Genomic DNA, 27,920 nt, shown 5'->3' with positions numbered 1-27,920 from the left:
ACCCTCCAGTTCTGATTAGCTTTTTGTTTATACCACATTGTGGTAAGCTACAGGCTGCAGTGGCTCGCTTAACCCTTCTACAGGCGTGAATGTAGTAACTCCAGTCTCCCTTGGAGAAAAAGGAACAGAAAACCTCCCTCCACAGAGGGTTAGTGAGAGACAGAAAGAAGTAATTCTGCAAATTACCACCACCACCATCATGAAGACATCCAATGTCCTCGTGCTCCTCGTTGTCCTGCTCTACATCAGTGCCAGCACAGAATGGCCTACGCACACAGTCTGCAAAGAGAAAGACTTGGAAATATATTACAAAAGCTGTGGTGAGACTTTTAAAATTTCCATTTTCTTTTTAGCTGGGCAACAAAGTGGTTCTTGCACAGTGAGAGAAGCTTATAAACCAGGCGATGAATAGAAGGGCTGTACTTCCAGGCAAGCACTGCATTTGGTAGTTAGAATGCTTTTAGTCTTCCAAATATAACTGATTTGTTTGACACACACACAGAAATCTGACTGTATTTAGTTGAAAGATAACAGAGAGGATATACTGTAACCAAATTCAGATTAATAACAGCTGTCAAAAATAGCTCCAATTCAGCATGAAAGAGAAAACTGGGATTTGTATCTTAAAGCTAGGGTAAAAAAAAAAAAAAAAAAAAAAAAAAAAAAAAAAAAAGAACTGAAAATAAACAAGCAAACAAAAAAAAGAGGTAGACTTTGAATCTTTACCTTTTCACCCCTCAAATGACACCGAATCTTCAATGCACTGATCTGCTGTTTTCATAATGTGTGCTCAGGCAGTGGTGATGTGTTTTCTGTCCTCCCACTTAGTGACAAGGGACCTGGTGTGACAGAAGGAAGGAATCGTGTTCTCAGACGTTGCCACCATGCTTAGTGAGACTTCAGCAGCACTTACCAGAGGCATTTCCCAGGGACAGTAGGGTTTGTTTGTTCTTTAAATCTGTAGAGAAGAAAAGGAGCAAGCGGCACTGCAATGACTGAAAATGAATTCACTGAATGGTGCCTGCTTTCCAGCTCCGTTGCTTTACTGGCCTCGTGCCTCCCCTATTGTGCTGATCTGCTTTACAACTGGGACAAAGGGAATTAGATTCACAGACGCCTCATTCATTTTCCGCACGTGATGTGAAAAGTGATTCATGACAAATGAGCACCCTAGAGTTTGTTTTTCCAATTCATCCAGATACAAAGCATTTCCCAAGGGGCTTTTTCTCCTGTGGAGCTTTCATGCAGTTTTGCACACCCTTAAAAATAAAGCCAGTGAGGGACAACAGAAGTAAATAAATATTTGTAATGCAGTTCTTTACTCGCTTGCTCCCAGGAGAACAAAGTCAGGCTTCACATTTTATAAATGGATGTCCTGTATTAGGAAAATAATTAATTAGATATTGAATACAAACTTTGCTATTACCCTTATTTTAGCGAGAATTCATTGTATAAATTAATTCCATTCCCTCAACAGGTCTCACTTAGCATGAGATGTTTTGACACAGAGGCACACGCTCCAGCTGATTCAAATTATGATGAAATTTGTCTGCTGGGCACGTGTCGGTCAGGCATTGCTTCTTACCATGTACGCCACTGGGCTCACTAACAAAATGCATTTGTTTAGAGCTCCTATATCAGTTATTTTAGTTTGCCATGCACAGAAAGGTAACAGGTACATTCATTCAGAAGGAGTTCACAGCTTGAGAAGCTGTGCTTCTCAAGACGGACATAACGCAGGTCAGGTCTCAACGTGAGAGAGAGTTTCTGTTCTCTTGGGCACAGCTACAGAAGGTGAGAGGATTACACAGATGTAGAAACAATGATCGAATTAAATCAAATTCTTTTTTTGAAGCCTGATCCTTCTCTCCTGACAGCTCTTGCAGATTCATTTGTGGCAATACTCCCAGCTGCCATCCCAATGGTCTGCCCTGCCTTTTTCCATACCTGTTACCAGACCAGGATGCATGTCTGCATCTCAGCTCCAGTTTATAGTCTGGTAGTTTGTATAACACAGAAAAATTATAGTGTTCTGGGCTGAGCCCAAAAATCTATAGACAGTCTTCCAATCAGAGGGAAAAAAAAAAACAAATAAATTAGTCCATATTCCTCCTTTCAGAGAAGATGCTGCTTTTACAGTTTTTCACTGGACAGTCTGCAATAGCGCCAAATGCTTTGATTGCTCTCTGAGGAGAGGGGAAGCTTTTTCCCCAAATTATTTCAGCGTGATCCACAACTAGGTGGGCAGAACCTAGCTTCATTCTTTACATGCGTCCCATCAGCTACTCTCACCCAGAGGAGAACAGGTATGCTAGCGCCTGCTTTTGACAAAGATGCTTTCTCAGCAAATCTTCTCACAACAGCTTTGCAATGTCTGCAGACACGGCATCAATGCTAGGCCACTTTAGATACTTCAGAGAAAAGAATGTTCCAAAACCACAGGGTTGTTCATTCTGCAGGGTGTTAGCGTGGAATTAAAAAAGGTGGAGTAGCTTCCTAACTCATAGACCAGAGGTGGGGAAGAGGGACTATGGTAACTCCTAATTAGTAGCTACACAGGGTGTTCTGACAAATTACTGAAGAACAATGGTAAGGTAAAGATAAATTGCAAAATGAAAAATAAACATTTACGTTAAGCTGACTCCAGACTGAGGGCATACAATCTCAACATAAATGTTAGTCAACCTCTGTAAAAATTCTCTACCTGCATGTCCCTTCAGTCTGAGAAATTCTTGTGGCATTTCCTGCTCTTCTGAAGATGCCAGAGAATGATGCATTTTGGGATACAAATCCTACATCAGGGTTTCCAGTATGAAATCTCAGTGAAAAGCATTCCCTGTTGGCTTCAAGAGGGTCAGGATTTCACCTCTACTGTTGTTGTTATAAATTCTAGAATAATATCAGTGACTCAGGACAGAATTAGGTAAAATTTAAGGAGGGCAAGAGAATTTTAGTTGAGTACTCCATAACTTCATTTTGGGGGCTGAATGCCTTCTATCAGCAGATTGAGAGTTCAGTCTGAGCATTTAAAGTGAAGCTAAGTGTTCATTTTTGCTTTGCAGTTTGTCAGATCCTCTCCTATAAGGCAGTAAAAATATGCACAAAGCCAAAAATATGAGTTAATATAATTGTGATAAAGGTAGAATAAAAGCTTAGGTAGGGAAACTGAAAATGGATGGACAAAGAGTAGCAACTTTCTGTGCCCAGGAGCCATTCCCATATCTCTGTTCCAAGTGCTTGCCTTAGCTGCATTCTACATCTGTAAAGGTGTAGGATACAGGCATGCACTGAGCTGCCACTCTCACTCCATATTTTGAATACCATAGAATGGAAACCTGAGGCATTTGGGGGTATATATATTTGAGGGTATATATATTTGGGGGTATCTCACCACAAATCCCATTCCTACCTACCTATGTAAGACTAAACGTTGAGGGATGCAGGACCTCAGCTCATCCAGCATAAGAAAGGGCTGGAAGAGATCCTAATGACCAACTGTCACATGCCCTTGGAAAAAAAAGATCAAAAAGAAATCAGAAGAAAATTCTCAAATCCATGGCAAGGAACTCAGACTGAGAGATGGGTGGTCTAGAAGTAAAGTAAATAGACAGTATACTGCCTCCTCTGTATAACCACAAGAGAGAACACTGAGACAGTCTATAAACAGATAGACATTTCCCATTAGAGCCACTCTTCCTCTCAGAAATAAGTGACAAAAATGAAGGAAGATCTCAAATGACCACAAATCACTTTAGAAACCTGGGCAGGGATCCTAAGATAAAAGTGGTGCAGGTTAACATCTCTAACTGAGAAAAGAGAACCATAATTGGCAAGTCTATGCAGAGACATGAAAAGAATCTGCTATACAAATGGCTGATTCCCATCCCTTTTAATTTCACAGTGATTTCTACAGTAATCATGCTTTTGATCTTTCCAGTTACATTTTAAAGGCAGCTCTCTGGGATGGGAAAGTCAGAAAGGTAAAACCAGCTAAGCGCCAAGAGCAGATTCCAGCACTGTTTGAGTGTTAGGCATCTCCTTGAAAGTGCAAGGCAGTAAGAGAGTACAAAATAAAACTCTTTGAAGTGTCTACCTGCTCCTGCTTCTAGACCATTCATATAAGCTTAATTGTGGCACTCTGTTAATTAGCCATGAAAACACTATTACAATGTAGCATTCAAACGAGGCCTTTTCCATAGGGTAAAGCAAGAGATTGCTGCTGCAGATCTCTAGAAGATATTTTCCAACTGTTTTTACAGCTATCTTTCATTAAGTTAGTTGGGTCTAGGTCAACAAATTTTGTTTCAGCCCACATACCTGGACTGGTATGCTCAGCGATTAATAAAGCTCTACGTTTAGATTATGACCGCAGAGATTTCAGAGCTGCCTGGTGCTTGAAATTGGAGGTTTCTCAACAATGCAGAGAAGCTGGCTAGAAGGTAGGAGGTTCTTAGAAAGGGTCTGGAGAGCATCTACCATTAAGGACTGTGTTCTCTATGCCCAGGAGGAATAAACAGGGAATTTCAGGGAGATCTTCAGGAGAGTCAAAGTAGTAGGATTTGGAGATGACATCTTGAAGGATATTCCCTAGGGTTTATAAAACACTGTTCAGACCACATGGGATTTCTGGCTATCAGACACAAACAGATTTCCCAATTCATGTCTGACTTTTTGTTTGCATTTTTTTTTTCTGTTTTGATCCAAAGCAAGACTAATAGCCATCAGCTGAAGTTTCACGAAAGGAAAAGTCAATCCGTATCCATTTCAGCCTCCAGAACCTAAACAGGAAAGTGACTGCACCCTTTTTTCCAGTTTTATGGTTGCGTATCCACAGAATAAAAACAATAATAAAAAAAAAACGCAAAACATATTTAGCAACATGCACAAGTATTTGCTTTAATTAATGACTTCTGCTAGACGTAGTTGCAGGGTCTTCTGCTCCTCTTTTGGGAGCTATTTTTGTACGCCAATGCCCTTTCCTGAGCAGAGCAAAGTTAGACTGAACGTATGTCCAGTGAGTTCCACAACCACCTGCATGGCATTATGCCACACTTCAAGCAGGGTCACTTCCATGAAGTTGATTCCTATCCTACAATGGTGCAGTAGGAAACAAGAACAGTGCCCACTTCACTATGAGCTTGCACTGGATTATCCTAACAGATAAACTCTCATTGGAATGTCTTTCCTTGAACCTGTGATCTCAGATTCTGATTTCTCTTAATATGGTTGCTGGAAGTCAACAGGGTAGACTCTGCTGTAGAATCTGGCCTTCTCAGATAGCTCAGTATAGATGCCCTCTTGTTAAACTCTGATTTGAGGTGGTTTTTGAGTGCTAAGAAAGAAATAAAAGCAGAGATTGATAGACTATATAAATTACAATTTCCTGATAATTTCTCTGTCAATACTGAATAGTTTCAGTCTTACTGATGTCCAGCTCACAGAGTCAGCCCATCACATTCTTTCTCCCACACATTAAGAGGTCAAACATACTATTTCACTTAATATCCCCTCACCCATTCTTTTTAATAGATCGGTAACACCCATCCCTGGTCATTCAGCAACACCAATCTGTACATAACCTTGCTAAATCCTCATCACTGTAGAACTAACTTAGCAAATCAGTTTCTGTTTTCTAAGCTAACCCATGTTAAACCAGTCTGCTGGTCCCTTTTCCTCCAGATATGCATTCCCTGGCCACACACTTACATCCTTTAGTTAAAGGATATAAGTAATCTGATAGCTTTCACTGGCAAAGGAAAGTCTGCAAAAACTCTCACCTCATGTATCTTCAGGGCAAATGTTATCCAAGACACTTGGTAAAAGAGGTTCTTTTTCCATTATTCTTTGTTTTTGGCAGATGGATTGAGCCAGATGCTTCTCTTGGACTTATTTATTTATTTCCCTCAAGCAGTCTCCAGAAATTGCTTCTGCTTCTAAATTATTTAAAGCCACATGACACCAGCTCCCCTCTGATCTTTTGTTGCATAGATTTCTAATGGGCAAACAATCAAAGAACTTAAGAATTTCACTTGAAAACATTTTTTTTTTGTTTGCTCTGTCCAAGCCCTCTTAGTGTCATAGCCTGGCTGCCCATCTGGTATACCTTATTCTTATTCCAGAGGGAAGGATAGATGTTGTCAAGTGTATTCCTGGCATCACATCCTAACGAACTGAAGCTACCATAAAAATCAAGGTAACATGGATGTGAGTGCACACGTAAATCTTCCCATAAAGTTTTGGTCCCTCCACAAATTAAAACTACCTGATCCGTTTCATTCTCCACTCCATCAGAAAGAATTAAAATTTTCTTTTCTGAAGTGACCTCTCTAGGTGCCCCTAATTTAATTCTACCTCTTCTTTCAGAGCAAGAGGAATACTCAGTAAGTTCTGAAATGTAATGTTAAGGAGGAATGGGAGACAATTTCATACCTCCAAGGTACTTTGGCCAAAACATTAGGTACAATATCTAAACTTCGAACCATTTAGCAAGATCAATATTAATGCTTTCACTGAGTATAGGGGTGGAGAGAATTAACCTCAATTGTCCTTCCCTCACTACATTTTAAATTTTCCTTTTTAGTTTTGTTCTCAAAGATTTATTCCCAGTGCCCACAGTGCCCATTTCCTCATCAAAGCAATGAAGGTCCTGCATCATGTATCACAAAGAGATGGCTGCATATGTGTGACAGTCCCTGCTTCTTATCTCTAGTTGTTAAATCCCACTAGCAGACACAATTTCCAAATTATGACTTTTGCTATGTCTTCAACTGCTGTAGCCACTGAGAGCTGCTAAGGTATCACAAGCAGGAGGGGTAGCAGTCCACAATGCAAGTTGTAGAAAAATATGTTCTCCCCATTGCAAATAGATAGGATAAGCATACGCATAAAACATTATATTGCATTACAGTCAAGAAATACTGTGGGCCAGACAGAACCGTCATTTGCTATTGCATGCAGAATTTGAGTCTTTATGGAGGAAGCAGTTAATTTACTAAACAGGTGAATCACTCCTATATCAACAATATGATAAAACTTTGAGATTAGCTTCCTGTGTTGCATGAAGTGGAAATTATCAAAAGGTACCTTCACCGCATCAAGTTAGGAGCAAGAACAAACCACAGGGTCTCATAAGTGCTCAGGTATAAAGTGTTCCTGGTAAGCATAGGAAGCATTACTAGGCTTTCCTGACATTGCCACATCATCTCATCTAGAGATGTCATTAAGGCCCAAAATAGTTCTGGACACTATAATCCTTACAGCTTACCAAAAGAAAGGCGAGGTAAGAGCTAGGATTCTCCCAGCAGTTTAATATCAGTCTGCCAAAACATCCAGAATAATCTAAGAAAGAAGAAAGCTCACTCAGAAAACAACCTTCCCGAAGACTTCCACATTATTGCAGGTTGGTGTCAGTACATCAACTTCAAGAAGACTTATGGCAACATAAAACTGAGGTAGCATAGTGCCCATCAGGGACAAGATGTCCAAAATCCTGTACAAAACCATCACATACTGAATCCAAAACTTCTGATCTGTCCCAGATGCCGCTTTTAAACTCAGGATAGCTTCCAGTTGCCAAAAGCTAGGATCTTGAAAGCTACCACAAATTAATTCAATGCACCGTTTTCCTCTTCACCTAAAGATGGATGACTTCTGTCAAATGATCCAACAGCAATTAGGCAGGTGGGAATCCAGCTAGTTTCCTTAGCAGACTGAGCATACCTTTCTAATTATAGCTTACTGTCACACTCCTGCAGTGGATTTCAAGCCATCCTGGGAAAATAGGAACATTTCATCCATTTATAAGCTGCTAATTACTGTTCTGTTTAATCAGCCTGCTATCCTAGAGCATGGCATGTGTCTAACAGCAGCATAGTTTCTAGTAATGTTTGGTTCTATTTCTGACACAAATGTGTAGGTCTGTTGTGAATCTGCAGTCACAGTGTCAACTGCTGATGTCCAGAGATCTCTCTGTCTTAGGTAGAACAATATAAAGAATGTTATAAAACCACCCAAAGACAGAAGAGACAGATCTGAACAGGAATACAGGCAGTTATTGTATGCATCTTACTCATGCAGAGCATAGTATTTTCTTACCAACAGAAGAGAAGAACAAAGAGTTTCTCGCTCTAATACATTCCCCGCTGGGCCCAAATTAATGCAGTATTTTCTTGTTAAACCACTGTAACTGAAGCCTGCCCTGCCTCCCTTTCTCTCTCAAGCTAACTAGGACATATCAGGATTATCAAATACAAATACAGATCTGTATCTGCTGTCTCTGAAACCCAGCATCTTTCAGTTTTGTCTTCTCAAACAGGCTTAGATGAAGCTTTGTTGTATAACACAAAGCATTGCAATCTCCCTTTCCAAATACCACCACCGGCAGAATCAAAGAAAGTCTCCATCTAACCAACCTTGAGACATTGCCCACACCTCTAGCCCTTGTGAACAACTCTAACAAGCCCAATATCAAGAAAAATCTTATGGGCAGAAGAAGGCAGGGAGGCCCAAGTTAAGTCTTCGGCAAGGACACTATGCAGGCCAGGGACACCTCTAGCCCCAGAAATAGCCCTCCAGCTTCAGAGAGCTCCTCACATCTGCTGCCTTCACAGAGTGCTGACCACACCGCAGGTCCACGGCTGCAGGTTGCCACTAGCTGACCTCTGCTTTATTCCAGGACAAATCTATCATTTTCTTCTCCTTCTGCTACACTGTAAGCCTTTCAATATGGACTTAGCCCAACAACCCACACTGGTTCCTTACATCTCAAGTACTTTTGCTCTTGTGATTATAGTCCCAGCAACACATTTAGAGATGCTACCAACCTTCTGAGTTATTGTTTCTGAATATTTTCAAAATCAGACTTGAGTTATACTCAGCAATGCATTTCCTTTGAAACAGTAAGACACTGAAACTTACTCCTTTATCTAAATTAACTGCATAAGACTCTGGAATCACCTGCCTCCAAAACTAGGGCTATAAATCCAGGCCAGTAATGCCTGCACCTTTATCTAACCAAACTGTACATAACTGCTACCTGTATTGCCAGTGTATTCAATATTTTTGTCAGAGGAGAGGAACTGATTCAAATATCACATGAACATTTTTTTTTAAAAAAATGTATTTTATCTTACGCATGTTCTAAGGGTTTTTTAGCTTACAGACTGTACTGAGACCAAATCTTCAGGCTTCTCTCTACAGTCAGGGAAGGTTTATCAAAAAGGAAGCAAAATTACTCAGTTACTTGTCTCTAAGAGCTACAAGTTTCAGCAGATATCAGATGCCACAAGTTGATAGCACTGTTTGTAATGGGGAATCCCCAGTCTGTAGTCCCCAAGATGTTCAGGATACATTAACTGTTATTTTCCTATTCCTTTATGTCCATGTTGTCTAAGCAAGCCACAAAGATATGAGACAGAGGAGATCAAACATATTGACACTTCTGCACAGGAAGCCAGAGTGCCTGCCTAAAGTAAGCAAAAGCCCAAAGTTGGTCATGTCTCTGAGGTGAGGGTCTTGGGATACAGCATCCCAATCATGACAAGCTACTATCAGGCAACACTGCCAACATGTATCTTACAATTTAGTTTGCTCTTCCTCTGAAAAGAGGTCCCTCTGTTCCTCCCAGCCATGTCTGAACATGGCAGTGGTGTGAAGTGAAGGCAAGCCCAGAGGGAGGTACATAGAACAGACGTTCAGTAAAATCTAGATGCATAACTGGGGACTTTCTGCTTCAGCTAGTGCTTCTTTCTCAGTACCTTAGAAACAAACTTCACAGTATCAAATATAAGCTTGAGCATTCAGGTTAAATTACTTAAATAAACATTAAAAGGAAAGCATTAAGTGAATACATCAAGTCTGGGATCCCAAACAGTTCCTCATTCTTTCCCTCTGCTTTCATCACCTTGAATGTTGTAAGGACTAATGAGTTAATTTTACTAAGAGCTTTCAAGGTGGGGAGTGTTGGGTAATTACTAAATATGATTCTTCCTTGTGCTAATTTCCAGCTCCTCTAGCACTAGTCTATCCTTATATGACCCTAACAAAGTGCAGTTATGTCACTCCATTGAATTCTGCTGCTTACCCACTCCTAAAAGAGCAATTTTGAAAGACTCAGACATGATTAAATTGGAGAGTATTCTCACCACTGCAAGCTTACAGATGTGAACTCTTGCAAGCAAAGCTTGCTTGCTCACTTCTTTTATTCAGTTATATCACTGATTTTCATACTTGTAGGGAATCAATGAGATTTTAGTGGAGATTCAAATAAGAGTAAACCCAGTAGAGAATATAAGGGGGTGGGAAGGAAAGAGAAGAATAAAAGACAGATGCTTTTCTAGAACAGCCCAGCAAAATTCCTAGAGCAGGTGCTTCCCATCTGGCCACAGGGTTTCTGTAATGCCCTGTTAGTGGTCTGGCAAGCAGGCTCTGAGGGATTTAGCTGTAGCGGGTTAGCACATTATCATTCCCAGCTGCCCTCTCCATCTCCCTGCTGGAGATCACCACTCCCATGGCACAGCAGGCAGATGGGACATGTGTGGTGTATCGGCTGCCCCAGCTCACAGTCCCTGGTCTCAGTACACACCCATGTTCAGCTGGAGCTGCCAGCTCAACCCGTCAACTGCAAGAACTGAGGCATGAAACTGCATTCCCTTCTGGTGTTCCTGTTGTGGGAGTAATAACCTCCATCAAAGGTACCAGGCTTGCAGCCAGGAGGATCACATATACACTACTACAGATCTATCTGAACTTATTTAATTAGGACAAGACTTTCCATAAAGAATGAGAGCAGGGAAAGCAAGAAAAGTTCAGGAACTTCTTTGAGCATCTAACCAGTACTACTCCTGTCTGCTCAGTCTTCTAGAATAATCCAGCCAAACTAATCTCTGCTAGTGCTTCACAATATTAAGCCAAGCTGAAATCTTGCACAATGGTGCCTCTAAAAGCAGCATGCAAGGAAAACCATGTACCAAGCCAATATTGCAAGAGATCTCCACCACAGTATTTAGCAAAGGGTGAAACAGGAGGTGGGATGCCTGGGGTCACCTGGCACTATCCTAAGTGCTGGGTAATCCATGGCAGGATGCCAGGGACATCCCAAATTTACCTCTCTCAGAGTGGGTTGTACTACAGGAGCTGGTCTTTAGTGAAAGCTGTGCATTCAGTGCTGGATACAGGTGAAAGCTCAGCATTAGCCACCGCACTGAATTCAGATAATGATTCTAAGAGATCTTACAACAAATTGATTAGTTACAAAAGATGAAGACTTGCCTCTTTCTGGAAGCAGTCACCTGAAAGGTTTTTAGAAGTATCTAGAAAGAAACTTGAATCAAAATCTTACTCCTAAGCACTTCCTTGCCAGCTGCAAATGTTGCAGCAAAAGCCCTTCTCATACAAAAATACAGAGTCATTAAAAATGCTCTTTTTTACCCCAATAAGCACATTTCTACTGCTCAATCTCAACATGTTTGCAAAATTTCCAGCATCATTTTAAGTCTTGGTAACATATCAGAGCTTAACTGGAAAAGCAAAACTCTGCAACCAGTTGAAGAGTTTCTAGCTTTAATTATGGAAGAGGTAGCAGATTGAAGGGAGTGGGTGGAGGGAAGTCTGGGAACATACAGTACTGTGCACTATGAAATGCTGCAGGGAAGTGGAAGGCTGAAGGGCAGCCCCACATATTTTAGAGATTTAATGGTAAATGTTATTGCTCTGCACATGTGAAAGACATAACATGTATTTTTTTTCAGTCTAACCAGCTCACTTCAGATTGAGGGAAACAAGAAAGAATAAGTATTAAACCTCCATAAGAGACACACAGTGACTCATAGTTGTGCATCTGAAATGAAACACGAAAATGGCAACTACTTCAAGTTGCTTTGCCACAGATGAGGGACACCTCAATGTTTAGAAGAGGAGCATAGCACACTAACTCTGATCATAATGCACAGCTGCAGCTGAATTTACAGACATCTTCACTTATCAAATGGTAAAAATACACTACATTATTTAATTTACATTTAGCTGCACACATTCTGCCTACTTGTTTTGGAGTCTAGACTCTGGCACCATGGCTTTTGCAATAAAGCCATCCTTTCGGCTGATTTCAGCAGGAGGCCTCCACATACACAATGGCGTCTAACTTGTCAGATTGGAAAGGGATAGCCTGAATTTCCACAGAAAAATAGTAAGAAAATTAATTGAGGTTTCTTTTGCCAGTGGAAAAGTTTACAATTCTCAGCAACACAAAATCCACTTGCCCTAATTCACAAATTCTGCTGGAGTTTCTCATACAAGTGCTTCCATACCTTTGCCCTCTCTGGGGATCAGGAAATACTCTTCTGGATGCACCAGAGTCCCTCTATGCTGCATCTCAGTGGTACAGCAGGAGAGACTCAAGGCTACAGTGCCCCATGAAGGAAGTAATCTGGCCAAAGAGTGCAACCTATAGGAAAGGAGAGGCTCATAAGATATCCAAACTAAACCACTGTGAAGTTCAGGTTCTTCATACAAAGTTCATGCTTTCTAAGGCAGCTTGGTTTTATGAACTACCCCTTCCCATTCAAATGGATTTATTGATGGGAAATTTTCAGCTAAATTTTTAAATTTCTACCCTAATACCACAATTCAGTTTGCTGACTAAAGCACCATTTAGTCTCTTTCAAAAGCAAAAGAGCATTTATACGTTGCAGTGCTGTTTTGTCACCATAGCCCCCTCTGGAAATTACAGACCCGACAATTTTACTAATTTGACAACCAGCAGTGTTTGCAGGCATCAACATCCAATTTGCTCAGAATCCGAGCAGCTGCTTCCTGAGCTTTATCATCACACCACATGCTAAATACAGAAATGAGAGGGGCTCTTGCAGAAGTCCAGAGGAAAGCGGAAACCAAACCCTGAGGGTTGCTAGAGACCAGAAGGTTAGCAGGCATAACTGCCCCAGAGAAAAGAGAAGTTTGACACTATTTCCGGCTGGAGCAGGAAACTGCTTTTCTACTTGGTTGCATCAACTTTTGAAGCTGCAACAGCAAAGCAGGAACTGGCAGGAATATGGAAAGGGAGATGAGACAACCATCTGACCCTTGTCATGCTTGAGTAGCTCATAAACAACTCCAGGTGCCACCTTTTCGCCCCGACTGACTGTGCAACTGCAGAGACTTTTTTTTTTTTTTTTTTTTTTTTGGTGTGGAGGAGAAAATGTAGCACAGGGGAACAGAGCTGTGGGAAACAACAGTCATTTTGATCTCTCTTCTTTAGCTAGCTAAATTTATCAGAACTTAAGACTTGGGAGCTCCTTTTGGAAACACAGATAATACCAGTGCTGGAGAGATGGGCTTAGCTGGACCCCCCACACCCAGCTCATCCTGGCTCCTTCATTCATTTCATGCTCTCCTCTCAGCAAGTAGGCTTTAGCCACCCATGCTTGTTCCCTACGGGCTTCTACAGGTGTAGAAGACCACTGTAAAAATACAGTGAAACAGGGAGCTAACACACTATAGACACATTAGCTTAGCCTCATAACAGACATTCTTGACTCAAGTTTCACTGCAGCATCAAAGTAAAATTCTCCCAAACTGTTATTTTCAATTCACTGAGAAGTTTATCTCAAAATACAAGTTTAGAAACAGAATTCAATTCCCAAGTCTATATTTTCTCACAACCAGCTTTATCTAAACTGAGGAGCCCACAGCTGCTCCTGCGTGTGCCATAGTCATGCCTAGGTACACCCCCATAGCTTTCTGGTTTCCTCAGAAAGGGAAGTGGGATGCACAGGCCAGGCTGGAAACCACTGTAAGGACCAAACATTTGCCTATATCAACCCTTGAGGCTTTGCCATAGCACACATCCATGGGTTGGATGACATGTAGTCAAACTGGCCAAATTTTCCATCTCCAGCCACAGTTTGGTAAATCTGGTAAATGCCTTTCATTGCAGCAGCTCTGGTGGCAACTGAGCTATTGGTTGTTGATGACAGCTGTCATCAGAGAGTGACACACTGACAAGCCTTCAAAAAGCCCCAAAGAGTTTAAGGGAAGATGATTCCTGAGGGCAAGCAAGGAAGAAGGCGGAAGTAGAGAAATGTTGTGTTTGTGCAAGAGTTTTGGCAGCTTCGTGCTGAGAAAGGGCTGCTGTGGAAACTGGTAACAACCACATTCATGTCAATCATCAGCCATTGGGCTTCCTTGGCCTCCCACTCTGCTAACATCTCCCAGAAAGGAAGATGTCTTCCTGGGTTAGAAATATTACATGATGGTGGATGCAGCAGGAAATATTGCAGGATCTCAGGCACACTATTTTCTTTTAATTTTAGACTTTTCATCCCACTTCAGGATTCAGTTTCCCAGAGAGCCTCACCAAGCCATCCTGTAATATAAACAAACTAAAAAACATCATCATCATCATAAAGTGCTCGTCACAGCTGAGCAAGGAATGGAGATATGCAGAGCCTGAAAAGAGTACCTGTGCTAGGGCTTTAGTGTTGAATGAGAACCCAACCTGGTGAATTTGCTTTCCCCAAACTCCCTCCTTGTCTCTTTTTCCATACAGCAGGTTTTAGCCACACTTAGGCTGTCTGCTGAATGAAGTTCAGATTAAAGGGGCAGGAAAGACAGAAGTAGTGATTAAATACAGGGCATGAGAGCTTTGAGCAGATCTTGGAGAGTTTCAAAGAAACAAGTAATTTGAGTTTCATAACAATCGCATAGTTTCGTTGTTCCTCACTATGCCATCAGTATCTCATTAAAAATACAACTGGTTACCCATTGCCTTCTATCTTCCGACAGATCCTCAGCAAGATTTTGCTTTCAGCATTGACAAATGTTCTGATATCACATCCCACACCTTTAACATCAGAGCTGCCATAATCCTAAGTAAGTGAATCACTGTTTCCTCATGCCATAAACAGGTAATCCACTATGTGAGCGCTGGTATTCAGAAGCAAGTAAGAGTGTCTGAATGTCTGACAAATAATGAATTTCTGAGAAATTTCAAAACTAAGAGCGTCGTGTGGGACCAGAGAAATGTCAGTTCTTTTCTCAGCTCTGCCTTAAACCTTCTGTGTGACCTTGGGTAGGCCATGTCTACTTTCTGGGCCCTCACTCTGCTCCTACCCTTTGTCTGTACATATGGATATAAGCTTGCCAAGGTGACAGCTGCTATACAGCTTTTCTTCATGTCTAAGTCATCTTGAAATAGTCTGAGTGAGACAGCTATAGCAGTCAGACTTTTGTGCCCACTTGACAATGCTCTCCAAATCCCCATGGCTAACCCTTCAAGGAGAAAGACCAAACTGAACTGCTGCAGGGATTCCAAGGAGTGAAGCAGGAGGACCTCTCCACCCTTCCTGGGCACATAGGGACCACTGCTGGGAAGCACTGGGGCGTCAGAGCACCAGTACCGCTAGCCTGAGGCAATGCACTGCCATGCCATCAGCTCATCGAGTGGGCTAGCTGAAAATATACCGTGCAGTCCTTGACTGATTGCCAGTTGAAGGTCAAAAGCAGAACTGCCCTTGAGTTAAGGGGCTGGGTGTACAAGTAAATATAAGGTATAGCTTGACTTGTGACTCTAGCCTTACATGGACAAGCAATGCTTCTTGCAACACTTTAGGCCCCTACCTCACCTGGAGCCTCTAAATACTACTAGAATATAAATATGAGAGATTTGGCTCAAGTTGTTGTATGCTCCCTGGGCTGACAACGAGTTTGTTTGCCACCCTCTCATAGCCCTTAAGAATGCTTCCTTGCATGCAGAAGACTCTCAGTAGGAAAGACCAGGGAGGTGCTGCCCTTTGCCTGGGAGCACTGGTTTTCAGGGGGCGCCAAAGTGAAACAGGCCTCCGAATCAGTGATGGGCATTTGCAAATCCCTTTCTACCAGCTCAGATTACAAGGGCTCCCCTCTAAATCCAGTAGCCTCACCAGCCGTGCAGATACAGGCCCAGGGCACTGGTGCAAGCAGATGAGCTCCCAGCATTGCTTAGGCTGGTCCCCAGCACAGTTTTGCTCAGCCGAGCTATTGCTCTCCCAGGCAGCAGGCACAGGCCTCCTGGGCTGTTCCCAATGCACAAACCAGATACAGCCACTCTGCTGGAGGGCAGGAGGGAAGAAAGAGATTTCAGGTGTATGGACACAAGCTTTACCATGCCAGTTGGGCTCAGAGTCAGAGAATGGTCTCTGGCATAGTTTATTTAACAATAAAGATAGAGCTATTATGTCTCTTGGATTTACTTTAGGAGATTTACCGATCTGTCTCTGAAGCATAAATTTCTACATATCAGGAGTTTCAGTGAAGCAAAAATACACAATTGCTTAAGCATCAGAGGGAAAAAAAATGAAATCTTTTAAAAAGTAAAATAATTAATTTGTTTACCCTTGTACTTTCCCTGAGCTCTCTTCCTGTTTTGTGCATAGGACACAGCATCAAGCAATTGTATGTGAAGATTAACCTGATCATAAATGGGAAGACCGTCTTAAGCTACTCAGAGTCACTTTGTGAGCCAGATAATCCTCAGCTTGTTTTCTGTGGAAAGAAGAAAGGAGGTAATTTAGGTAGCACTCTAAATGTTTGATGGCTACTGAGCATTGCAGGCAGGATGTGCCCACTGTGCTGCTGAATGCACCAATGCAACATAACGTTCTATTTATTTCAACGGCATGTTAATGTATGACAGAATCACAGTAGGACAGAGATGTTTTAATTTTAGAGCCCTCTTTTTCCTTAATATGCTCACATTTTTTTTTAATCACAGTAATGCACACACATTAGATTAGATTTTCATAAGAAATACTATGGTAATGTTACCCCATTCCACAGAGAGGCTTGTAACCCATACATATATATGTATATATATATACACACACACATATACATATATACACACATATATATACACATACATACATACATACATATATATATATAAAAAAACTGGTCTTTATTTTTGTCAAAGGAAGGGCTGCACAAACAAGTTCTGAACAAGTTCTTTATTATTAAGCAAGTAATGCTTCCTGTCCTTGAAGGCAGTTCTTAAGGATCTTTGGACCAAGGTAATATTTGATACTATCTACGGTTTCAGTCTTGTTTCAGCTCAACCCTTGTCTATGCTGTAGTCAGAAGCTGTGATTTCAGTTCAGGCTTGCTAACCTAAAGCAGCCAAGTTATTTTACAGTAGCATTGGCTATCCTGACTCTTGCCAGGTGGGCCTGGACACCCTGAGGTCCCCACTGCCATAAGCATCTCAATATCTTAGCCAAACCAAGTTGTATTAAGCTAGCTATGGTGCTTCCAGAAGAATTGCAGTCATGCCTCTGGACTGTAATACCAGCAGTTCTTAAATGGTCACTGTGCACTGTGAAGTCCTTCTTCTTCCTTATATCATAATCATCTCTTTAGGCTCGTTTTAAAACTAACAAGTAGAAGTGCAGGGAAGTTTATCACAGAGTTGTTAGAGAGCCAGTTAGTTTCAGAAACTCCACTTCCTTTCCATTCACTTGCATCTCCATCACAATACCCCTGCAATAATTCATGCACAAGGGCTACGGATTTGACAACTGTGCACAGCACTGCTGCTAAGACAGGCCCTGGAAAATCACTAAGACATTTCACATAACACAGAAATACCACAAAGAATAATAGAAAAATGCTGCATGAGCAAGCAATTATATAAATCCTGTAAGTCAGATAGATAGACACAAAAATTAAATTTAGAGACTTCTTCAATTGTGCATTGAATTATAAGGGGAAAAAAAACACCCACAGACCTACTGAAAAGCTGTCTTACTCTGATGAAGTACTTAATAACACCCTTTAGAGAATACATTAAGGAGAAGCAGAGTCAATCCTGAGCCAAGCACAAACTGCTACTCACACATTATGCCACAAAGCCAAATTCTCCTGGGGTTTCCAAGTCCTTAATCTTAGACTGGCAGGGGATTGTTTCTACTAATTGAAGTACATTATGATATAAAACCATAGCTGGTTGTTTAAATGGTACCATGTATCTTCATTTAGAAGCATCCCTAAGTTAGTGCGAGGACCTCTGCCACACACTTTTTAAAATATGCCATCTTGTTCAATAACTATTTTTATTTAGTAATTAAGTCACAGTGGGAAAGTGAAGTTTTTCAAACCACTAGGGTTCAAACTGAAACTGTGGTACTTTTTAATTAGTTGACATTTGATTTTAATCTATGTTATAGGGCAATGAAGTGAATTGAAAAGCAGTTTGAGGCAACTCAGCACAGCCATGGTTTGAGCGTGATAGCATAAATTTGACCTAAAACCTATGCAGAAAGGACTACATTGTGAATGGTCAAGTATGTAGCCTAGCAAAGGTGAAGAGTAGATAGCCCTTTCAACTGAAGTTGTTCATGCCAAGTCCTATTTTCCCTGTTGTACAGGCAACATTTCCAACAGAGAGCTGACCTGAGTTTGTAATTCCACACAGAATTTGTTGGCCATCACAAGGAGGACAAAAATGGTGCATGCCTCCCTACCCCAAAACAACAGAGCATAGTTTTGCTGCAGGCTTTATTGGTCTGCTTGTGCTGACAAGTGGAACAGAAGTTACAAGCAAAAGAGATTTACAAGAGCTGGATGTGGGAATTTTTCTCTGCTATTTTATAATGCTGCAACTTTGCCACAACTGGAAAAATTTTAGAAGAACTAATACAGCTGGATGTTTCCCTAACATATTTACTATTTATTTTAAGCAAAGGTCACATCTGGCACAGCTCATTAGGTCTTTTAAACAGGATTCCAAGACCTTTTTCTTTCCAACATAACCCTGTTCTAAAGTTGCAAGCTCAAAGGTTGCAAGGAAGTGGGCCATTTCCCATTTAAGAACAACAACAACAAAAACAGCTTTGTGGTATAACTTGAGCTTAGCTCTTCTGCTTTATTAGTAGGAAGAGCTGGTTACTCCACATTTCCTCCAAAGAATATAGTTGCATAAGATTTAACAGATTTCCAATGCAATCACAAAAATCAGAGAAACATACCTAGTATGGTAATATTAAGCAATGCACTAAACACAACCTGCAGGCTTAAAAAAAACCTTCCTGCTGAAAGATACTCAGATACTCTGCAAGTCCACAAATTTTGTCTCAGCCTCTACTGATAAAGGCACCATCAGAGGACTTGCACAGTTCCTTGTGCATCCTGTCGAACTAAACAAAAAACACCCCTAACTCTGGACCTGCATTTTTTTTACGTTACACCATTGCCTCATTTGGTTAGGTGTTGCAGTACCTATGTTTCTAAAATGGCATTTGCAAATAAAAACAGAGAATGGGGCATGAATTACAGAACTGGGTACCACTTTGACAGTTTAGGTACATGTTTGCGAGGAAGCAACTACACCACAAAGTCAGGTCTTGGACTGATATAAATTGCTGTCTTCTGTAGCCCCTTCAACTCACTTTTTCCTCCCCAGTAAAGAGAGTGCATGTTTCTTCTCACTCATCTATATATTTATATAGATTTTTCTCATCCAACTATATATTTATAGCTGGCAGTTATTCAGATCATTCCAGCGTCCCTAAAATTCACAGAAGTTTTGTGTCAGAGTTGTATGGGTGCAAGATCGTGTCCTAGAAGAACTCCAACATGGAGCATTTAAGTTCTAAAAAGATTTAAAATGCAGAAAAAGGAAGAGGTGGGTGCAGATGTACAAGGCCTTTATATAGTACAAGAGTGTGAGAACGTTTAAAGATTTTCAGTGCAAGGAAGATCTGAGAAAGAGGAGTGAGAATTTCATTATAGGTGTTTTGTCAGGAGTGAGAGGCATCTTCATGATAAATGATAACTAGTAACTTGAAGTAATCCTCAGGAAGTTCTTACTCACATTTGAAAGCTCTGCTTCAGACTGGAAGCTTCTAGGGAATTCAGTGGCAAGGAAAAGGGCTAAGTTACTTTGGATAAGAAATAATAGTGAAAATCTGCTCCAAAATATACAATGGCATCATCCAAAATCAGCAGTACATTAGAAATATTTTCCAGGATGTTCTAGAAATCACCTTAAGTCTTTATGAAAAAGAGCATGGAAGAACATGGAAGGTAGGCTAAGCATATCACTGACTATAGCACACTGACAGATGCCATAACTTGCAAGCACACAAATAAAGACATGAGGAACTTCTTATTTAGAAAAATGTAGTCCTGATTTAGGTTGCTCTCAATAACATAAATATATATAAACATATCTATATAGATAAATATATAGTCACATATTTTTGCAGCTATAAAAGCATCCGAGTTTGGACAGAAAGGCTCTAAAAAGACCACACAATTCATTCAATGAGCTGGGTCCAGTGTTTGTGATAGTTACACTTACTGCAACAGATGTGTTCATCCTCTTTTAAAGGAGGATGCAAAAACATATGACTGTATGAAGGACACGGTGATAAGTTACAGTCCTTAAAGCCTGAAGTATGTGTACCCTTCTGGAGTTACAGCAGAAAGCTCTGTTTGAGAAGAACATTGGAGCTCCTTAAGGCCCGTGCATCGAGCCAACGTGCACACTGAGAACATTATTACAATCAGAAAAGAGTATAGACAATAAAATTCAGCAGATATACTGATCAATGTCATTTCCTGGCAGGCTTCAAGTAGCTGAAAATTAAAGCTTTTTGTAGGACAGGTACTTTCCAAGGAGAACAATCCCTTTTCCCATGCTAGAAACAAGGAGAGTCACAAGGGTTTTCTAGAGGCCTAGCTGACAACTGTAAGCACTGCCACCTATTTCATTTTGAAATATAGGCTTTGCAGAGCTTGAATGCTGCTGCTTTATGTTGAGATTCTGGACTGCTTTCTGATGGCCTTGGTAGGACCCTAATGAGTCACCTGAGCCAAAAAGAGTTTCCATGTCCCACCGGAGAAGGATTTCAAGGGAAGAGATGGTTGTTTAGTTGCCCAGTTTCCTCTTCACTATCCTGTGCTATTGTCCAGGATTTGTGGGACTCAGAGCTGACTGAGGGAGAGGTTGCCTTTCTGCCTCTCAAACAAGGCCTTTTTTAGGCTCTTCACTGAAAGAGGGCCATTTTGTGCATACAAACCATGGGCCCTTGCATTGCGCTGGCCACACACTCACTCTGATGGGGCAGCTCACAATATGCCTTATCAGACATCAGCATATCTACAGCCAAAATCCCAGGGGAGTCACTCAACGCACAAGTTGTGCAGCCTACAGTGTCTCTAACTCCCACTTAGACTCTAGTAAGTTGTGAACTGAGAAGTGGGTTGTGCTATATTTTTAAAATCTTGAGTCACCACTCTGCAGCAGAGATGTGTCAGACTCCAGGACTCTTGCTTCGTGCGTGGAAGCAAACAGTGATGGCAACCACTCTTTGAAAAACTTCATATAGTCCAGGCAACGTGGCCAGAAAAGCAGAGAGTAAAGGGAGCAGAGCTTCTGAGCGCTGTAGTTAATCAGTTTGAGAGTAACAAGCCAGAACATACTGATTCTAGCCTCTGCTTTCGTAAAAGGTTTTTCAGGGGAAGTTATCCAACTGCTCCACCTCCCAGGATCAACATGGCATGACCTTCAACAAACTCCTCACTAATGCAAAGGTGTAGGACATGTTTAAGTCTGTTAAAGTCATTAACTAATATTTCATGTATGCATGAGGAAGATGGTCTGTGGATGCAGAACTTACCTAAACTGGATACCTCTTGCAAGGCAGAATGGACCATGGGACATAAACGAGACAAAACCCCTTGTAAGCCTTTAACAGGGAGCAATTTAAGGCAGTACAGAGTGAGACTGGACTAAAACAGCCTTCTAGAAGTAACTCAGATAAATATGGTGAAATGCTTACTCCTCTGTCACTGTCAAAGTAAAGAATATTTCATGACATCTGCAAAAGAGAATCCTAAAACAGTACTTTGAGTTCTCTCTGACTTGTGCAAGGCAAGTTGTAAAAAAAAAAAAAAAAAAAAAAAAAAAACTGTATTGAAACACAGAAGAATTTTATTTTCAACCAAGACTACAGAAGAGCTTGTGAATTCTCTAGTAGTGCTGAAATTAACCTTTCTTCAACAGTAAGGAAAAGGCATGTCTATCAATGAGGGAGATGAAGATTTGAAGGTGGGACTCCTGGGTTCTATTCCAGTCACCGACACAGCTTGTGTTGGCTTTAGCACATCATGCAGCTTCTTAGTGAATGCTCTCTCAACAGTAAGATAGACATGTTCTTATTACTTTAAGGTCATGTTCCACAAGCATTCGGAAGCCTACACATACAGAAGCACTCATCTCAGACATTTTTTCTAAAAATTTCCAAGTAAGTGTAGTTCAACTCTTGCAGCTCCAGTTGCTTAACAGGCAGAAGCATGGATTTACAGATCATGCTAAAGGACGTGTGTCTCGTAACTTCAGCCCCTTTAATTTTCCTGTTTGTAGAATGCACAGTGACACAGGAACATCTACATTGTTGGGCAAAACCATGTCCCCTTCCTCCTCTCAGAAGGGGATTGCATTTGCTCCTTGAGCCAAGGCCGCGCCTTCCCCACAAGACAGCACATGTCCTGACATTTCTCTCAGAAGGGCTGTTGCAAGACTATGTACAAGTACATTGTATTTCTATAGTCATTAGAGAACTTTAAAGTACTATTACAAAACAACAGCTACTATCAGCTGCTTGTTTCCTTCATGAGTGTCACAGTATCTAACCACCTATCATCATATTTGCCTTTCAGAACACATCTACTATGAGGGGCCAGTCACATTGGGAATCAAAGAAATCCCACAGGTAAGTTTGTCACAGCTGTGCCCCAAGACGGAAGGATTTTCTATATGGGGTATGGTCAGGATACTACAAGCAATCACGTTAGCATATTTGAGGCTCTCCCAGCTAGCACACAGGACCTGGTAACATGCACATGACATCTTTTTCAATATGAAATGAAGAGCTTTGATTAAGGCACTACGAGATTCATCATTACGCGAGAGAGATGGGTTTTCTCAGGACAGTGGAACTCTCGGCCATGGGGCCATTTAGTTCTTTTATTAGTGCCCACCATTACTCTTAAACTGGCAACAAACAAAGCAGCTCCTCCAAAGGATTCCTGAGACACTAGCGCTGCAATTCAGCTTGCTCATCAGTGAGCTTAACAATTTGGAGAAGCTCATTCACCCTCACTGGCTATAGAGGCTATTTAGATAACTATTGCAATTGTACTTGTTCCAGGGTAGATATACAGTGTTAGATCTAAAGATAGATCCCCTCTAAGTTGCTACTGGCAGTACAAGTTATGGGGCCTAAGAACACTTTTTTCTGGACTCATGGAGCCTTCATATAAGAGGTGAATTTCTCAGAAAGGTGAAAGGTTGCTCTAGGCACTGCTGATATTGAGTTTCCTGTTTATCCATCAAGGGTGCTCTTTTTGAGCAGCCTTCTCCACACTGAACTAAATTTCCTTCCTAAACCCCAATCAAATCACATTGCAAAGCAAGACAGGTCCTAAATGCTGAAAACATCGCCATCTCTCTTAACTGGGCACAACTTGAACCTATGTCTGACTAGTGACTAACAAGGAATTTTTAGCCAGGTACCTGAAGAGATTAGATTGAAAGGGAGAGGGTAAGATATAGACCATCAAGGCATCTGGTTGAGAATGTGGGGGAGAAAGAATCAATCACCACCATCAAAGCTTGCAGTCCAGGTGGTCAGTCAAACATCCTCTTAGATTTACTCAGACCTTCAGCAGCTGACAAAACCTAACGTCACAGCTTCGAAGAAGGTCTGGGACCTGCTCAGGACTAGCTTGATCCAGACACATGAAAAGGAGAAGATAGGATCAAAATGGGGAAACAGATTGAGAACATAAGTCCCGGAGAGCTGGGCTTGCTGAGACATGCACAAGAATGGCTGTTTCTTGGAGGATCAAGCCTCTGTAAGAGCTAACATCTCACATATCTCAGTCTTCCTTCAGTGAGAGCCTTCCTTCCTTCCTGCACTGATAGCATCAACCACAACTTCCACTTTCCAAGGCTCTCCCCTCTGCACTCCTAAGAAAACAGAAGGAAATGCTGCAGTTCGAGCAATGCAGAGTGTATTCTCCTAGCACGTCTCCTTCTCCAAACATCTGAAGAGAGTAGTTTTGACTAATTAAAAAAAAAAAAAAAAAGGCCATAGCATCTTTAAGGTTGAGATTTTTGCACTGCAGTGATATAAATTTTCCCACAAAAGGAATTACTAGTACACTTAACAACAAAGTTTGAAATTAAGCTCCCTCTAGTTTTATTATATAGTAATTCATCACAGATAGTCATCTACACACACACACACACACAAAATGTTATCTTCTATAAAAATTTGTACAAACTGATAACAGTGTACAGACTAAACTACAAGCCTGGAACAAGAGAACTGTCAGACAGCTGAGCCCTTCTTCCCTTTCTGATTAGTACATAGCACATGCCATACTGTGGTTGTTCATAAAGAGCACGAGAAACTACACAGGTTCAGAAGGAATTTTTACACATCAGATTTTGTTCCTCTCCCTCTGTTTTAATTTTGATTTTCTTGTGCTATCAGCATTGATATTCCTGATGAGAATCTTTTGGCAGAAAATATGGACCAGTACTGAAACACATTGGATTGCAAAGATTTCAGAGAGATTTGATGGGAAAAGTATTATTTATGAGGAAGAGGACTCCTCAATAGAAGCAGCAGCAGTTATTTACTACTTGTGAGCTAATCTCTTGCTTTATGTTTGTCTCATACAGGGAGACTACACTGTTTCAGCAGTGCTGACTAATGAAGATCACCTCACTGTCGCTTGTGCTGATTTCACTGTGAAAAATTATTTAGACTATTATTAGCAGCAGCAAATAAACAATGTGGCCAAACCCATTTCATTAAAGTTACAGATCACCAAAACTGTTCAAGGCGAGTGAGCTAGCTGCACGCTACAATGATTCTAAAGGAAATAATTCCCACATGGTGGTTTGGTTGCTATTTCTCTTTATAAGTCTCTCATTTCAAAAAGTCAGTAGACCCTCTAGTGGTAATCTTGCCTCTAAATGCACACTCTAGCCCACTTTTTGCTTCTAACATATACAGCTGCAAATAGCTGTTGATACCAATATGCTGGTCTCGGATGAAAACAGTACCAGACAGAACAGATATGAGCCTAAACAATATTTTGCAATGAGTCATGGAGGCAACCATTTCTAACACATGCTAAAGACAACTTTCATATGAATTAACTATTGTATAGTTAATGCACTCAACATTTTCAGACTTCATAAGGACTGCCTGGAGCCTCCGTTGGTATAGATTTTGTTACAGCCACTAAATAAAGACCAAATAGGATGAACATGCCTTTTTTGTCAGTGCTCTACATCCAGTCATTGGACTTGTATCACTTCAGTCTTCAAGAGTCTACTTTGATTTCTTTTTTTAATGTTTTTTTAGCAACACATGAATCATTCTGTTTCTAAGCTATGTGCTCTACTTGCTTATCAATAAATTCATAATGAAAGAATACTTTTTTCCTCATTTATGTCTAAGATCATTCAAAAATTTAAGGAGAAAAAACAAACTGGAAGAAAAGATAGAGGAAAACAAGTGAAATGCATTAAATTCTTGCTCCATCCTTAAAAAAAATTTTTTTTGAAACATTAGTCACATCAATCCACATTTTATATTAGCAGTGGACAAAGTATTCTCTGCTTTAAGAACAGAGCCCCAAAAGAAGTACGCACAGTCACACCCAGTGCTCCCCAATGCGATCACCAAAACCTCTCCTTATTCCAGGGGCATTTGCAGCTGGCACGGCTGATGAATAGATAACAGATCACGGGGTAGTGCACCCACTTATCATCTTAGGTTGGAAAGCATGAAACTGGTGACCTGTTTAGAGGACTGGAAGTGCAGAAGAAGGATCAGGATTGGGGTTGTGTGCTGATTTGGAGAGAGGGGGCAGGAAACAGAGCCATAGGCGGGTCCTGGAGATGAGTACCAGCTTACAAGGGACAGTAGCAAGCACAAGGCTGCATGTCTTTAACATGTATGGCAAGGGCAGCAGGGCCCATGGCCACACAGGAGCTCTGGCATGCGTTCTCTTCCCTACACACCCACATACTTGTGGTAAAAACAAATTCCTGAGCAACAAGAGCATCCCTGCTGTACAGATGACCAAGACGGCAAAGCAGCCAACAGCTAGCAGGCATGTGGTAGTCGCTTGTCTCCCACCTGCGCAGTGGAGTTCTCACTCACCATCCCAGCAATGATGAGCACGTCTTTGAGGCCTGGCTCATGTTAGGCAGGCTGCTGAACATGAACCAGCAAGCACCACAAATTAGGACAGAACACATTTAACATACTGTTATTTCAGCCCATTTTAATTAAATCTTGATCTGGAGGGGAAAAAAAGGAACCAAAAAAAGTCACCGGTCTCACTACAGCTGTGGCCACCACTCTCCTGATCAGAGTTCAACTATGATGACCTGATGTTGTGCTGGAAACAGTTTGCACAAGCTACCATAGTTGCTATGCTTTAGGTGTTCCTAACTAAGAAAAAGGTATCACAATCCAGGTACAAGCCTGACTATGTCTACTATTTCTCCTCACCTCAGCAGCTCACCAGATTTATCCTTCCTTCTATTATTCCCATAAAATATCAGAAGAACCAGACCTCAAGAAGAAACTAGCAAAAATACATTTAGCAGTTAACACTCACACAAGAGTCCACTTGCTCAACGCCATTCCACCACAACCACAGAACAAAAGCATGACTAAAATCCTAATAAGCCTGCCACTGAGCTGCTTTGCCTGTTATCTGATGAAAGACTTGGCAGATGAAAAACAAACCCAAGGGAGGGGAGCAATGCTTGTTTAAACACTTCCACTCAAAGTTGAACTCATAGTAGCTAAGTTCTTGTTAGTCAAAATCAGAAGGCTCCTACATCCTGGACCATGCTTGGAGAGGCCTCCAGGCCTACAGTAGCAAACAAGCATCTGGGGCAGGAGCTGCTGCTGGAGGTCTCAGCTGATCAAGAAGGCGGAATTTCATCTCAAAAGGAACAGACTTCTGTTGCTTGAGATTTTCCATCACTGACCCCTCACTGCCTGCCTCACACAAACAGTTATTACAGAGCCTCATTCTCAGCACTAGCTAAACAGTATTTGGCTTCCTATCACAAATACTGTTTGTTCTTTTTCTGTTGGAATTAGTCTGGAGAACCAAGACTAAACCTTAAATCCACACTTCAAGGATTAAACTGCATCTTTCATCATAGCAGGACCCTTTATCATACCACAGAGACATGGAGCTTCCTTTTCTAAATGTAATTCAGAGATTAGCAACTCAAGGCCTCTTTAAATTAAAAAAGGGGCTCTGCCCTTTCAGCCTAAGAAATACTCCAGATTTTTCCTTGAGTTCCTGTTCCTGATCAGACACCGTTGTGCATGGTCAGTCAACAAAAACAGGGCTCGTCTTCCTTGATCCCAGCACAGCTAATAAATCTCTTGATATCCCAGAAGGTCTGGGGTATTTAGGCACTAGTGCACCTGAATTCACACACATTTGTCAGTTACTGCAATTGTCCTTCTGAAATAGCCTCAAAACACTAAATAAGGGCACTGTAGCAACCTCCAGGCTCTGAATATAGCTCAGCTGAGCAAGGATGAGAGCAACATCCTCCAAGGGTTTGTAATCCTAGTGAGGAGGAAGTTGGATTTTGCAGAAACAAGGACTTATGTAATTTCCAGCCAGCAGTTCTTAAAGTCAGGAGGATGAGACACAAGTAGACCACATCCACATGCTGTGCTCAGAGCCCTTCCAGGCGAGACTGCCTGAATTGGAAACATTTTTATGCCATAAAAGTCAAGTTTTTCAGCCATCTCCTGCACTGTCCAATGTAGCTCTAAAATAGTCCCAGAATGGCTCTGTTTTATTCCTCTGCTAGCGTTCAG

At 41.3% G+C, this 27,920-nt stretch overlaps 1 protein-coding gene across 1 annotated transcript; it reads left to right on the top strand.

The window, feature by feature from the left end:
- The first annotated feature begins 85 nt into the window (after window positions 1-85).
- On the top strand, window positions 86-25,488 carry LY86 (lymphocyte antigen 86). The gene is made up of 5 exons (XM_062568067.1): window positions 86-320; window positions 14,782-14,868; window positions 16,410-16,538; window positions 22,696-22,748; window positions 24,728-25,488. Exons 1-5 carry the CDS (start codon window positions 200-202, stop codon window positions 24,821-24,823), a joined length of 486 nt encoding a protein of 161 aa, XP_062424051.1. The 5' UTR covers window positions 86-199; the 3' UTR covers window positions 24,824-25,488.
- The last annotated feature ends 2,432 nt before the right edge of the window (window positions 25,489-27,920 follow it).

Source organism: Rhea pennata, chromosome 2, assembly GCF_028389875.1.
Source record: "Rhea pennata isolate bPtePen1 chromosome 2, bPtePen1.pri, whole genome shotgun sequence".
Classification (NCBI taxonomy): domain Eukaryota; kingdom Metazoa; phylum Chordata; class Aves; order Rheiformes; family Rheidae; genus Rhea; species Rhea pennata.
Note: the sequence above shows the minus strand (reverse complement) of the source record. Positions and strands in the feature narration are given on the sequence as shown.

Coding starts and splice junctions, on each gene's coding strand:
- LY86 (XM_062568067.1), top strand. CDS start 200: ATGAAGACATCCAATGTCCTCGTGCTCCTCGTTGTCCTGCTCTACATC. Junction 16,539..22,695: donor CTGTGGAAAGAAGAAAGGAG/GTAATTTAGGTA, acceptor TTTGCCTTTCAG/AACACATCTACTATGAGGGG. Junction 22,749..24,727: donor GAATCAAAGAAATCCCACAG/GTAAGTTTGTCA, acceptor TGTCTCATACAG/GGAGACTACACTGTTTCAGC.